The 16,223-nt window shown below is 39.1% G+C and overlaps 1 protein-coding gene across 1 annotated transcript; it reads right to left on the bottom strand.

Moving 5' to 3' along the window:
* Positions 1–15: 15 nt before the first annotated feature.
* Positions 16–2,535, bottom strand: LOC129766429 (uncharacterized protein K02A2.6-like). Its single transcript, XM_055766959.1, has 2 exons — positions 1,272–2,535; positions 16–1,226 (listed from the first exon to the last, which is right to left on the bottom strand). Exons 1-2 carry the CDS (start codon positions 2,533–2,535, stop codon positions 16–18), a joined length of 2,475 nt encoding a protein of 824 aa, XP_055622934.1.
* Positions 2,536–16,223: the final 13,688 nt, after the last annotated feature.

Genomic DNA, 16,223 nt, shown 5'->3' with positions numbered 1-16,223 from the left:
TGCCAAGCCCTCCTTTTAGACTTGACTGTAGTTGCTTTCGGCTGGGGTTAGGCTACGGGACACGTGATAAATGGCTTTGATTGACCCATCGGGAAATCTGTGGGCGATGCGGGATCCCAGCCCGACCGTTGATGCATCCGCCGACACGACGATTTCCATGTTAGGGTTGTAGTGCGTCAGAAGCAACGGTGATTGAAGAACCTCCCGGAAGTGATCGAATGACTTTTGGCAGGCGGACGACCACTCGAACTTGGTGTCCGCTTTCAGCAGCTGGTCTAGCGGCTGCCGAAGAGTGCGCATTTCCTTTACATATTTGCCATAATAATTAATGGCACCTAGGTACGAGCGAAGTGTAGAAACGTCGTGCGGGGGTGGCATGTTGGCAATTGCTGCTACCTTCTCCGGGTCTGGTCGAATGCCATCTCCATCGAGAATTTGACCCAGATATTTCACTTGGCGCATGTTGAAACTGCATTTTTCAATGCGTACGGTGAACCCAAATTCCTGCAGGCGAGTGAGGACCCGATACAGGTTCCGACGATATTCCTCCAACGTTCGGCCCCCTACCAGGATGTCATCCAGATAACCAGAGGTGCATTCCAGACCAGCAAGCATGGTATCCATTATTTGCTGGAACGCTCCCGGAGCTGATTTGACGCCGGGTGACAGTCTGGTGAACTGGTAGAGGCCTTTATGCGTGTTGATTGTAAGAAGGGGTTGGCTTGCCTCATCGACCTGGACCTGGAGGTAGGCGTCCGACAGATCAATGTGGCTGAAGTACCGGCAGTTGGCCATCTTTGTGAAGATGTCTTCGGGTAGAGGGAGCGGATAGCAGTTCGGCTCTAGTGCTGCGTTTAACCCCGTCGAATAATCCGCACATATGCGGACTGTCCCGTTAGGCTTCCGCACAACGACTATTGGTGCTGCCCAGTCGGAAAAGTCAACCTTTTTGATGATGTCAAGGCTTTCCAACCGGTGAAGTTCCTCTTCCACGACGCTCTCCATTCTGTAAGCCACCGGCCGTTTTGGTCGAAACACCGGCTTGGGATCATCCTTCAGCACCAGCTTTACCGGCGTCTTGTTGTACATGCCCATTTTCGTGGTAAAAACGTCGGGAAACCCGGCCCGAAGGTCGGAAACGTCTTGGGTCTGCTGACTAGTAACTTGGTTGCAGAACGCCGTGATCGGTTGGTTCCACAGACCGAACTGGTCCATCATATCGATGCCTAAAATGTCGAGATGAACGTTAGGAGCTGATACGTAACACTTACCCTCTCTGGTGATGTTGTTGAGGGTGATGCTACACTGCAGCTCTGAAATAAGTTTCAGCGGCTCCCCGGACGCTGTTTTTGCTCGACAACTTGCTGGCAGTACTTTCGGACGACCAAGTTTGACCCACGACTGATGCGAGATGATGGATATGTCCGACCCAGTGTCCAACTGCAGTCGGAGAGGGACACCGTTGAGTTGGACTTCGATGAATTTTCGACCCTGATGAATGTTCCGAACTGTCACCGTCTTTGTTGACTGCTCACGCTTCTTCTTCATCTTGATTTTCTTCGGTAGCTGCTTTCTCGAACCGCTCGCTGCCGACTTCGATGAAAAACATGCGCAGTACCCTTCTCGGTGACCTTGCTTACCGCAGTCGCGACATTTGTGATCGCGAAAACGGCAATCTTTGCTGAAGTGCATCCCTCCGCAGGACCAACAGGGTGTTCTGGGCTGATCGTGCGAGGGAGTGCTGCTGGTTGATCGACGCCTGTTCTTCTGGTTGTGAGCAACGAAATTCACTCCCGATGGGTTTTCTACCATAACAGTGTCCATCTTGAGGTTGACGAGGTTGTTGCATTGCTCAACTACTTGTTGAAGAGTAAGATCCGCAGCTTCATTGAGCTTGTTGATTAGCCGCATTCTGATCTCGGCGTCTTGCTTGGACTTGAGGCCACACACAAACGTCAGACACTTGAATTGTTCTTCAGTAAGTTCTGACAGTTTGAAGTCAACACAAGACTTATTCACCCGGCACGAGTAGGCGAGATAATCCTCACTGTCCTCCTTGGTTGTCTGGAGGCAGTTGTACCGTCGACGAAAGATTGAAGTGAACGCACCGAACAGTGATTTCAATTTTTCTACCGTTTCGGCGAAGGTGTACTCACGAGCGAGCTTTGGTAAGATAAAGCTGTGGTAGCGCTCGTGGTCCGGTGGGCTCATTTTCCGTAGGAGGAGTCGAACCTTAGCAGCGTCATCCAATTTGGCGGCGTCCTTCTCAAAGAGATCGGTGTAGCGGGAAAACCACGCGTCGAATGTGTGCCCGCTCTCTTTCTCGTATACGAATTCCGCTATGTTGCTTGAGAGGGAATCCAGTACGGTTTCATTGCAGGACAACTTCGTGATGGCAGTCTGGGTGGCTGATATCTGCTGCGACAACTGCGTTATGAGCGTGTGTTGATTGTTCAGGATCCGCAAAATGGCATCCGGAAAGTTCGGCTGCTGTTGAGCTGCTCCACTTGCTGCACCGGCTTGATTGGTCGCCATTGCGAAAATTTCCACGTGCTTTCACGCAATTCACGAAAAGCGTTTTTTTCCCGGATAAACGAACTAAATTAGCTCAACTCCACCACTATCTCGTCGCCACTGTTGCGATATGTGGGTTATGAATAAGCAACTCGCGATTAGTGGTAAAAATACATATATTTATTAAACGATAACTACGAACAATAAAACTAATGTGCGCGAGCTGCTGATCGCAAATTTTTTAACTTGTGTTCCAATGATGGCTGTCGTTGTCGACGACAATGTAAACCGAGAGCCGCGGCGGCATCTGTCAAGCTGACGGCTGTCAGCTGGAGAGCCCCGCTGGCAAATTTGGTAACGCCAATTGATGGTTGGTGGGATGTCCTCCCAACAGTTTCTTATGTGGTGAATGAAGTGAAGCGTAATAAATGAGAGAAGAAATTGTCAGCGCTTATCTGTATTGACCTGTCGAACGCGTTTAACGCGGTCAAAACTGAAAGGTTAAACGAAATTCTATCACATATAAATGTGCCTCACGAAATCCAAGCATGGATAGAATCTTTTCTGTCAAACAGGAAAATCAAATTTCACATGAGGAAAGAAATCGTTTCCAGAACGGTAAGCAATGGGCTTCCCCAGGGAGACGTCCTATCACCGACTCTTTTTAATATTTACACGCTTCCGTTGCACGAGAGTTAATTTTCTTTCTCTAAGATAAAAGAAAAAAAAATTATTTTTACTTTAGAGCTATGCTCTACTTTTTACTTAAACTAAACTTAAATTACGACTGACTCTACAATCATGGCCCTGCTCTATTTATATTGATTTGGTGATGCGTCGTTGTGAAATAGCATGATGAAATCATGCTATCGATTTCCTGGGAAAGTTCCGTTCTCGATAAACCGTCTGGTCAATGTTTATGTCTCGATCGCCCGCCTGTCCGCTGGGTGGCTAATTTATGATCTTCTGCACTTTGTCTGGGATGATGTTTATGGGTGGCTATGCTGACGCTGCGCGATAATGAAGTCATCTCGGTGTTAACTCTTCCCCTCTTAATCGCTTTGTCCTCAAAGTTGATTAAAGGTCCGGAATTGTGATGGCATATTAATAAAATTCTCGATTTCTTTTTTCCGCTCGTCCGATAATTCGATCGTTGGTTCTGCTGACTTTAGCTCATTCAATGCGATGTTTTGTGTAGATTCTTCTGGAAGTTGAACTTGAATTTTCATGGTTGATCTTCTGGAGAGAAAGAAAAATATCGCTATTACGGTTATGATGAAGATTGTTGTCGTAGTTCCCAATGAACTGAATAAATTCAATGACCACTGTAATGACTCATTCTTTATTTTTAGAGTATCTAATGTATCTCTATGTTCGAGTGTTAAGTTTTGAAGATAATCATTTGAAGGTGAATCAATGATATGCGCTTCATGAACAATTAGACCTGTTGTGGGATGATAAGGTCGTCCTGGAATGTTGACATCGAGATTGGCGTAAAGTTCTCCGTTGATATAGATGTTACAATCTTCAAATTGTAATAAAAAACTTCCTTCGAGTACTTGTGTTGAATTGCTGCAATTGGAGGTCACTTCAACCTTGGCGTCATTGATGAGAATAACTGCTTCGCTGATTCTTTTTACTAATCCTGTGGAGTAGACTTTTTCGAAAGTACAATTTGAATGTTCGCCTTAGATTAGTTTGTGAATACATTCTGATGTCGGTTTAAGAAAATAGCTTTCACAGAGATATAGATTTTCTGGATTTTCGCATGGTTTTTCTAATTCGTAAATATGAGTTCGATTTTGTAAAAGGTAATTTTGTTTTATCCAAATGCGTTTGCTATTTTTGATAGTGGAATCAATATAGTTGTACTCATACGTATTAGTTGATACTTGGGGCACTTTCAACATGTATACTATATGTGTGTTGTTCAAGGTAACTTGAGGTGTTGACATTGAAAGTAATTCTTCATATGATGCGACATAAATATTGTGATTGTCCAGAAAAGTGGTAATTGTTTGAAAATCTCTCATCGATAATATTCTGCTGCTAGGAATGCCATGTTTTGCCATGAGTATGGCTTCTTCTAATGTTTCAACTTGATTTTGTAGTGAATCGAGGTTTGATAGGAGGACTACCTGATTTATTTCCATGGAGTGGTTTTTGAGTCTTTCGCTTTCGACGGTTAATATTTGGTTAGCGACGTCTGTTATCTCTTGGATGCGTTTACTGATGGCTTCATTAATCATCACCTGCTTGTTGTTCTGGAGTATTAGGGCGTTCATCGAGCTGTTGATTATTCGTAGATCCTCTGCGTCGGGGCTTCCAGCTATCCATTTCCATACGGTTCCAATCGTGTTCCATCTTTTGGTACTTCTTGTTTTGGGTCTTAATTTTAAATATATTTCATACAATTTATAATTTTTTATCTGAATCAATTCATACAATGTGTTTGGATAAGGGTGATTCTGAATTTCTCTGTTTATGCCTGCTATTGTATTTTCTATTTCCAGTAAACTGATTGGGTGTATTATTCTGATGTAACCTATCTTGATTTTAGCTTCTCCTAACGGTATAATTGCTAGTGGGTTGTTTGTGAGGTCATGTACTTGCAGTATCGGTTTAACGATAGACACGCAGATGGCGAGTCTGAAAAGATGGAAAAGAATTTACAATAAGGGTTTTCTTAAATTTGCTTTGTGAATTTTCCTTCCATATATGTCTATTACATGTGTGTTATGATCTTCTTTGATTTTGATTATTTTGTACCTACTTTTTCGTTTAGATATATCATTTGATTTTTCATAAGCATATGTATCTGGTTCTGTGGTAATTTTTCTTCTTTTTCTTTATAAAGTTTGGTTATTCTTTCGTGTAATTTTTCTCTTTGTTTGTTAAATTCTTCTAATGGCAAATTATTTATATTTCTTCCCTGGTATATATTATGTGGAGTATCATTTGTGACTGAATGAACCGAATTGTTATATTTATGGGCTGCCTGTTGTATTAATTCGTTTATAGTTATTTCTGGATTTAGTGCTTTTATCTATTTGTCCATTTGTTTCAGATCTATGTACTAGTGTTTTAAATATTTCTATTCCTAATCCTTTAATCTGTTGTTCCATTACATTTGATACAGAAGCGCTTTCATTATCCATTACAATTTGTACGGGTACATCCCAATCATATATTAGTTGCATTAATACATCTTTGATATGTGCAATAGATTTTGATTTGATTGGTCTGATTTTTAGAAATTTGGAAAATTTGTCAATGGATGATATAAATAATGCATTTTGATTGTAAACGAAAATATCTATATTTATAATTTCTGCTGGATAATTTGGAATTGGAGTTTTAACTGGGATATACTTTTGTGGATTTCTATCATATTTTTCAGTTTTACAAATTTCACATGTTTTTACATAGTCTTGAGTTAATTTATTCATTTTTGGAAAATAGAAGTGCTTTATTAATTGTAGTACGTTTTCTTTTGCATTTCTGTGAGCGAAATTATGGACATTTTTTATTTCTTCTAATTGTTGTTCTTCTTCTTTTATATCTGTAACCTGTGTTTGTGAATATCGTGCCTTTACAATTTGTGAATTGAAATTTTCTTTGTATATTTCTTGTATTGTTGCCATTATCGGTTCATCTGTTAGAATTCCATTTATTATTCCTGGTATTAAAAATCTTTTTAATTTGTCTTTTAAAAATTCTACTGTAAAACGTGGTTCACAAAATATATGTCTCTTGAATTTTTCGAATGGAATATTCATTTCGTAACTAGATCTTGGATTGATTTTGAAAATTAATTGATTTCTGAATACGTTAATAGGTGTTTCTGTAGATGGGATATAGGAGTTGTCATCATTATCAGAGCAATGCTGTGTAGCGGTTAATGAATTAATTTGGATTCGAGATAATGCATCAGCTACAATGTTGGATTTTCCAGGTTTATAGTGTAACTCATAATCATGCTCTTCCTGATATGCTTTCCAACGTTTTAGCTTTACATTACTATTTTTTGGGGATAACGTAAAAGTAAGTGGCATATGGTCAGTATAAATTTTGATTTTTGTTCCGTAAATGAAATTTCTTAATGTGTTAAGGGACCAAACAACTGCCAACATTTCTTTTTCGTTAGTCGCATAATTTTCTTCGGTTCTTGAAAGAGTTCTGGAAATGAAAGTAATGGGTCTTTCTCCTTCTGGAAATTGTTGTGATAATACTGCACCAATTGCTTTATCTGATGCATCGGTCGTGAGTATGAATTATTTTTCAAAGTCTGGGAATGTGAGTACGTCTTCCGAAGATAGAATTTCTTTGAGAGTTTTGAAAGATTGTCGCGCTTCTTCGTCTAATTTGATCAAAAAGTTTTTTGACTGAGTTTTAGGAATTTGGCGATGGCCATCTTCCCCTCTTAAAAGTTTTGTCAACGGTTTAGCAAGTGTTGCGTAGTTTTTGACAAAACGCCTGTAGTATCCTGATAGTCCTAGGAATGCTCGTAATTCCTTCAAATTTGTTGGTTCTGGGTATTTTTGAATACATTCGACCTTTTTCATATTTGGTCTAAGTCCATTTTCTGAGACAATGAATCCAAGAAATTCAACCTCAGTTTTCAAAAATTCGGATTTGTCTGGTTGTATTTTGAAGTTTGCTTTTCGTAATGTTTCGAAGATTGTCTTAATGTTTTTTAGGTGTTCGCCAAAAGTCTTACCGAAGATTATTATGTCATCTATGTAGACATAACAAATTTTACCAATGTGTTCACGTAAAACGTCATCCATTACTCTTTGGAATATTCTGGGAGCGTTTTTTAAACCAAATGGCATACGAACGAATTCGTATTTACCATTATTAATAGAAAAGGCTGTTTTTTCAATGTCTTTTTCAGCCATTCGGATTTGATGAAATCCGGATGCTAAATCCAAAGTTGTAAAATACTTGTTTGTACCTAAGTTTGCAAGAACTACAGATGTCTCTGGAATTGGGTAAGTGTCGCTGATTGTTTTTGCGTTGAGTCGTCGATAGTCTATTACCATTCTATACTTTCTTTCTCCAGATGCGTCTATTTTTTTGGGTACTATCCATATTGGTGAGTTGTATGGGGACCGTGATTGCCTGATAATTCCATCCTTGAGAAGTTTGTCTATTTGTTTGCACACTTCGGATTTTAATGCCTGTGGATATGGATATGATTTGCTGTAGGTAGGATTCTCGTCTGTTGTTCTGATCTCAGCTTCAACTCTAGTGGTGAACGGTAGTTTTTCATCAGGTGGCTGAAATAAATCTTGAAATTGTCCTAAAAATATATCTAATTTTGATTTCTCTTCTGCTGTCAGGTGTCATATGGTAGAATTTAATCATTAGATTAGAATATGGTAAAAAGAACTTACCTTGTGAGTATTTGTTGATTAGAATGTCTCCTCCGACTGATGAAACTGTAAAGGGTTTTTTTACGGTATGTGCAATTTGGGTAAAGCGAGGGTGAATAAAGTTTTTATTTGATCCAGTATCGACTAAAATTTTCAAAGGTTTGTTTGGATTACCATAATATAAGAAATATGGTAATGTTGACTTTAGCCTAAAAAATTGAATTCAACATTTTCTTCAATGAAATCTTCCGAATTTTCATTTTGTTCCCATTGTTGCATATAGCGTTCAAAAGTAGAATCATTAGACATCATTTCTTCGATTTGCTGTTCATGTTCCATTTCTTCGGGTATTTCTGTATTATGTTCTTCTATTATTTGTTCAAGTTCAGGTTGGTTCACAGAATTTATGTTATACATTCGGGGTTTTAAATTGATTAGAAATTTGGGGTCTATTTTTGTAATTGACTTGTTTTGTTCTAATGGAAGGGTCTACTTCCATAGGTTCAGGTTTATTGACTTGATTGAAAGGATTTCTGGGGGGTTGAGGAGGTTGGTTGAAATTATTTCTTTGAGGTACCATTGGTTGATTATTAGGATATCGTTGAGGTCCTAGTGGATAATTGTTTTGGAAAGGTCTATTATATTGAAGCGGTCGCTGTGGAGGTATAAAGGGTAATCTGACGTTAGTAATTTCAGGTCTTCTTTTTGGAGGAATAGGAGGTGGTAATGGAATTTGGTTTCTTGGGACACTAGCGAATGTTGAAGTTCTATTTCTTGTTAATTGGTTTCTGAATTCTACATTTTGGAAAGATACCCAGTAAGCATATGCGGCTGCTAATGAATCAGGTTTGTAATTTTTCAAGAATTTTCCTACATCTCCTTCTAGACCTCGGATGAAAGCATCGATAGCTTTATCATTATAATTCTCAATCATAGCACGAGAGGCTTCAGGATGTTGAAATCGAGGATCTGTTTTAATTTGGTTGGCAATAAGTGAGAGCAATCTATTGATCTTATCATAATATTGTTCAAGAGTTTGACCATGTTGATGCGAACTTATTAACTGATAGTCTAGAGTACCGAGATCCCTCTTTTCTCCATAGTATGTTAAAAGTGTTTTCTTAATTAATAGCCAATTTATGTTAACGTTTGATGCTACTAAAGCATCATTCGCTTCACCTCGAATTTTCCTTCTTATGGCTTTACACACCATATGAAATTTATTTTTTTCATCAGTTGTACTTTGATGATGAGGCTTGTAAAGATTGATTAAACCTTCAGCGTTATTTATCCAGATGCTGACCTCATTTGGTTCGCCGTTAAATATCGGTAAATCTTTCACCAAATCAGATAGCTTCTCGATAGACTCTGTGTTAACGGGTGTTCTGCGTTTTGGAGAAAAAGTGGTGGATCACTGTAATCCAACTCTTGAAATGCGATTCCTGGTCTTGCATTTTCGAGTGTATTTACTCGATTGATCAGATCTTGAATTTGTTGTTGAGCCATATCAAGATGGAAATTTTGCAATAAGTCGGCAATGCTGTCAGGATCAATTTTGAAAGTTAAAAATTTTCCTTAAATATTAGTAAGTTTTTAAATATTCTTCTTTTTTAAAAAAAGTCGCTTCCTAATAATAATTCTTATTCTTTAGTAAAAGAAGGTCGTTCCTTAAAATAATTCTTCTTCTTTATTGAAAGAAGGTCGTTTTTTTTGTTTAAAATAATACTTCCTCTTTATTTAAAGAGGGTCGTTATCTAATTCTATTTGTTTCGTATTTTCGTATTCTTATTTAATTTTCTTATATTTTTTATTTTAATTTTTGTGATGTTGTGTGGTATAATTTTATTTTGATAATTATTATTTTTCTTCGCTTTTTGCGGTATTTTTATATTTCACTTTGCTTTATGCGGTATTTTTATATTTCACTTCGCTTTATACGGTATTTTTATATTTCACTTCGCTTTATGCGGTATTTTTATAAAAAAAAAATTTTACTTACATGATTAGCCTGAACATCTCGAGGGTACTCCTTGAGACTGCGGGACAACGTACTTCTGGCCACCAATCCTTTATCAGTGGTGATCTCAGCAAGCTCCGGTACGCGTGTTCAGATGGTCCTTACCGATGTCCTATTACTACCTTTTATCTCAGCTTCGCCGGGTGCGAATGGAATCTGCTGAGCAGGAACCTGGAGTGTGTTGCTCACCTTCTCAGTACGTCGCGTTGGATCCCTTTCCTCAGGATAAACCAGCTACTCAGGAACGTTACGTACGGCTGCCTTGTTGCGATTGGGTTAAGCGGTTGATGATAGTCCGGATGTACAAATCCTTTAACAGTTGTACTATTCCGGTGCTTGTGATATGGACTACTTCACTTTAACGTTGTAATACTCATAACACTTGATTCCACACTATGACTATCACTGCACACTCTGGGTCCCTATTCGGGCGCCAGTTAATTTTCTTTCTCTAAGATAAAAGAAAAAAAAATATTTTTACTTTAGAGCTATGCTCTACTTTTTACTTAAACTAAACTTAAATTACGACTGACTCTACAATCATGGCCCTGCTCTATTTATATTTATTTGGTGATGCGTCGTTGTGAAATAGCATGATGAAATCATGCTATCGATTTCCTGGGAAAGTTCCGTTCTCGATAATCCGTCTGGTCAATGTTTATGTCTCGATCGCCCGCCTGTCCGCTGGGTGGCTAATTTATGATCTTCTGCACTTTGTCTGGGATGATGTTTATGGGTGGCTATGCTGACGCTGCGCGATAATGAAGTCATCTCGGTGTTAACTCGAGGTCAAGGTAGAAGGTGTTACACTGGTTCAGTACGGTGATGATTTCAGAATCTTAGTAACCGCGAAGAACATAGAAGAAATTAATACGAACGGTCAACGTTTTTTGAATGAGTTTGGAAGAATAACAGCGGATCTGAAATTCAAAATCAACCCTGCAAAGACTAAAGTAGTATTGTTTCAAAAGAGCAACAACGTTCTCACTCTCCGAGTAGATAATCAAACAATCGAAACCGTACGTAGCACAAAATACTTAGGGGTCACCATAGACAGATCGCTTAGTTTTGGAACACATCTGAGATATGTGGCAGAAAAAGCAAAGGGATAGAATCAACATGATGAAGGTTTTATCAGGAATAAAAAATGGTGCTCACCCGAAAAGCATGCTGAAGCTGCATAAGCATTATCGAATATGGGAGTTGTATTCACAATAACGCGAGACGAACAACTAGAAGAATCACCGAGGTACCCAATAACCTAAGTCTACGTAAAGCCACTGGAACAACGAAAACAACACAATCAATGCTTTGGTTGGTCTAAGCGGTCAGGAGCCGATTCGAATCCGAATGGAATATATTGCTGCTAAAGAAATAGTCAGAAACGTATTCAAACGTAACGCACTGGGTAACCAATTGATATCTTTGTCGACGACTACTTCTGAATTTACGGAGACCGATTTTAGCTTCGTCGAGCAGATGTATCTAGAACACAAGGACATTTTCGATGCAATATCTCATGTGATCAAACTATCCGTCACACCAGAACTAGTCATCAATTCTTCTTTGGAGGGGATGGACAACTCCAAGAAGAACAATAATCCGATTCGCTTGAAGCAGCTTGTACTATTCGCAATGCATGGAAAGTTTAAAAACCGGAGGAGAATATTCACTGACGCCTCGAAGGAAGATAACAAATGTGGTATCGGTGTATTTATGGAGTTTTCGAATCAAAGGATATCCCGTCATCTAAAAAAGAGACCAGTATTACTAGCGCGGAACTTATAGCTATTGAAGTGGCAGTACAATCAATCGAAGAACTCGAGTTGCCGGATTGTGAATAATTCACTGGAAGCTGGGAGAGGTGAAATGCTGTTGGTGTACATCATCGAAGCGGCAGCGAAATGGAATATAAGTCTGCAATGGATACCCAGTCATGTAGCCATCGTCGGAAATGATTTAGCGGATCAATTGGCCAAGCAAGGCGTAAAACAACTTGTAACAACACTGGAAAACTCTATACTCGCGAATAATGCTTTACAATATTTCAAAAAATGTAAACAGGAGGCAACTGAAAAGTGGTATGAAGAATACTATAAAACGAAAGGAAGAACTTTCTTCGCCGTTCAACCCAAATTTTTAGAAAAACCATGGTTCATGGATGCAGACATGAAAGGCCCGGATATAAGACTTTTAAACCGTTTAATGACGGGTCATAGCTATTCGAAGTACTGGCTAAGCAAAATGAAGATCGAGAACGACCCAGATTGCGATATCTGTGAAGAGGCCGAAACAGCAGAACACTCAATTTTGTTCTGTCCCAGATTCAATAATATTCGAAGTAGTTTTTCTTTTGATGGTAATTACTGAACTTTGGAGGATATATTCAAAACAAAGGATTTAAAGATTTACGAAGAAATTGCACAATTTGTCCGAGCAACTCAGCTTAACCTGTAATAAACGTAATGTAATAAGCGATTACAGGGCATATAGTCACAGTAACTGGCCCTCAAACATATGAAACTGTCAGTGACAGTTCAAAATAGATAGAAGAAGAAGAAGAAGAAGAAGAAGAAGGATTGTTGTTGCTACTACCAACCCCTCAGGAAGCATTAAGATTTTCAGATGAAATAAGCACACTTCTGAAGTAAAGCTGTGAGCAGTGTTGTAAACGGTCGACATTTCTCTCAACCATCACATACTGCCCTTGCTCAAGAGTTACGGCTCAATATGTATTGCGAATGTAACCAAGAACGCATTGCTCGGTTCTAACAGTCACATCAGAAATAAACGCACAGCCGCAAACACGACTATCAATTGAACGTTTATATGTTTTCTCTTTCTGTCGACCGTACACAGAAGAGCGATGAAAATATGCTGTTTTCATTCTACCATTCGTGCTCATAACCATCCCTCAATTCCGGCTAATATGACTGTAGTTTTAATGTCATTTGACATTAAAACTGCAGTGGTGTGCATTCTTTTTCTCCCTTTATTCTGCATTCAAGCGTAGCTGCACATATACATCCACCTGCTCACTCACACATCCATACACGATGGATGGTATTCAGACGGATTGCTATATCAAAGCAACCGTCGAACTCTCCCCTATCAAGTGCGAATGTGTTGAATGAACGTTTTCAGCGGTGAGCGTTCCCAGTGAACACTGTTGTTTAATTACGGGGCGATGGATATCTAATGTATTGGACGAAAAAAAGCCGAAATGTCATATGACATTTTTAGTTCGACGGTTGTTTGACTGTTCCTTTTTTGATATTCATTAATGACACAGCACATACGTCCCCATGAACAGTCATACGATGGTGACCATTAGCAACACTGGCTGTGAGCCTATATAAACTTTCTAGTATTGAATACGTATTCTATGTGGTAGCACACATTTTTTTGCAAGTGTTTAAAAAATTGTGAACTAAAATTGTATCCGATAATGATTTCGAATCCATTTAATTTTATTCGATTGGCGTTGCTCAAGATCAATCTTTGGAATTGTGTGATTTAGATTCGGGTGAAGATTGTTCAAGTGTATATTGCGCGTTTCCACATTGGAATACTAGATAGCCAAAGCGTGGCAGGGTACAGCCAGTCAAATTTGAAAAAAAACTTAAATGTAATTAAAATTTAATGTAAGCGCAATCCAGTTATTTCTTCGATTATACTAATCAAATAAGCAAAAATGTTCACGTGGTCAAGAGCGGGGGGGGGGTATGAAAATGTCCACGCTTGTCCACGGAGGGGGAGGGGGGAGTGTAAAATCGTGCTTTTTCTGTCCACGTGGTATGCGGGCGGCCCCTTAGCAAACTGTAGTCGTTTTTCATATTCACCTTTGAGATGAAATACTTTTCACGGCCAACACGACCTCTCAGGCTGTTCCTGTAAGCTGCTCTACGGACAGTGTCTGTGCTGACAGGTCTTCCAATGATGACGGCTACTTCGGTAGTCAATTTATTGATGTCTGTTTCAGGGTTCTTTCGCAATGTTCGCACAATTTCCCGTTCATCATCAGATGATAGGATCCGTTTGCGTCCTCTACCCAGGTGATGAAAAAACACGTTCATACTGGTTCACTTTCTACTTCACTCTGGTTGCTAAATTATTCTCTTTCGTTGTTTGTTGCTTCGCGTTTGGAAAAATACTCTATTTGTAGTTCACTGTTCCACGGATGGAAAATTACTGTCTATTCCTCGCTACTGGGCCACTAAGCTAGCTGACAGGAGAATCACAAAGGGAGGAGGTCGCGATGATTTTGATGTAGGACTACGTCTTTGGTTTCTATATAGGGGGGTCTCTACGGAAAATGTAACGTTTATTAAGAGTTAACAAATAAACAAGACAAGACAATCAAACTTCCACGTTGCCAACTCTTGGGACTGGAGACGCTGAAAGGGGACCAACGCTCAGGCTATGGGCCCTATTCCAGAAAACGAGACGAGCAATTCGTCTCGTCTCGTCTCGGCTTCAGTCACTGTCGAGACGAGCAAAATATCCCATTCTAGTACGTGAGTTTCATTGAAATGTTTTATTTGGTAGACTGGAGAGACTTCAGTCAGTTTTTCTCGGTATGATCAGTGATGTCAGATGAGAAGACATGTTTTTGTTTTGAGAAAAACAACAAACAGCAAAACAAAAACAGGAAGTGGGTTATATCTATGGTATAACCGCAAGGGTGACGTAGGACTATCGTTGATTTAGAGATCATTTGTATGAAGTTGAATCTGAATTCATTCTGAATGAATGAATATTTGGAGAACTTCGAAAACGAGAGCGTTACGTTGGAGGCACAAGGTTTTATGCATCCAATATTGGATACGGAAATATCCTACTGATGGGGAAGAATAATCTTCAGAAGCTATCCTGTTGATTGCGATTGATTGAAAAACCACAAAACCAAATGTATTTGGTCACAGTGTTACATGGATAGAAAACATTCAATTAAACTCTTTCACATGAATATATTTTGAAAATTCCCAAAGGAACTGGCAGATTATTTTCAGTAACGATTAGATATTTCCACATTTTCCTCGATACTGGAAGCCCACCAGTGGTTAATGCTAACTCGATAACCACCTGTTAATAGCACTTGATTGAAACATATTTGGTCACAGTGTAACATGGATAGAAAACATTCAATTAAACTCTTTCACATGAATATATTTTGAAAATTCCCAGAGGAACTGGCAGATTATTTTCAGTAACGATTAGTTATTTCCACATTTTCCTCGATACTGGAAGCCCACCAGTGGTTAATACCAACTCGATAACCACCTGTTAATAGCACTTGATTGAAACATATTTGGTCACAGTGTTACATGGATAGAAAACATTCAATTAAACTCTTTCACATGAATATATTTTGAAAATTCCCAAAGGAACTGGCAGATTATTTTCCAGCAATGATTAGATCTTTCCGGAACTTTCTCGATGCTGAATGGCATCCTAACGGAAAGAGTTCTGCGCGTGTATGTGTCGATCCTTCGCCGTCCACCTCCTCCAGCACGTTAGGCAACGATGTTGTCTTGTCGATGTCCTCACGAAAAATGAATGTGTCTCACCACCAGAATATCGCTTAAGTATGCTTTTTGTGTGTGATTGAATCGAGAGAAGGTGTGGTTTACAATGGCAATTTGGAAGGCAAACTAGAGGGGAATGAACTCTCTGAGCTCGGAACTTTCGGCGACTGAGCAATAATCGATTGCGGGCGCATACAATATTGGATACGGAAATATCCTACTGATGGAGAAGAATAATCTTCTGAAGTTATCCTGTTTATTGCGATTGATTGAAAAACCACAAAACCAAATGTATTTGGTCACAGTGTTACATGGATAGAAAACATTCAATTAAACTCGTTCACATGAATATATTTTGAAAATTCCCAAAGGAACTGGCAGATTATTTTCAGTAACGATTAGATATTTCCACATTTTCCTCGATACTGGAAGCCCACCAGTGGTTAATGCTAACTCGATAACCACCTGTTAATAGCACTTGATTGAAACATATTTGGTCACAGTGTTACATGGATAGAAAACATTCAATGAAACTCTTTCACATGAATATATTTTGAAAATTCCCAGAGGAACTGGCAGATTATTTTCAGTAACGATTAGTTATTTCCACATTTTCCTCGATACTGGAAGCCCACCAGTGGTTAATGCCAACTCGATAACCACCTGTTAATAGCACTTGATTGAAACATATTTGGTCACAGTGTTACATGGATAGAAAACATTCAATTAAACTCTTTCACATGAATATATTTTGAAACTTCCTAGAGGAACTGGCAGATTATTTTC

Source organism: Toxorhynchites rutilus, chromosome 2, assembly GCF_029784135.1.
Source record: "Toxorhynchites rutilus septentrionalis strain SRP chromosome 2, ASM2978413v1, whole genome shotgun sequence".
NCBI lineage: Eukaryota > Metazoa > Arthropoda > Insecta > Diptera > Culicidae > Toxorhynchites > Toxorhynchites rutilus.
The sequence above is the reverse complement of the archived record's forward strand: the minus strand, read 5'-3'. Positions and strand labels throughout refer to the sequence as shown.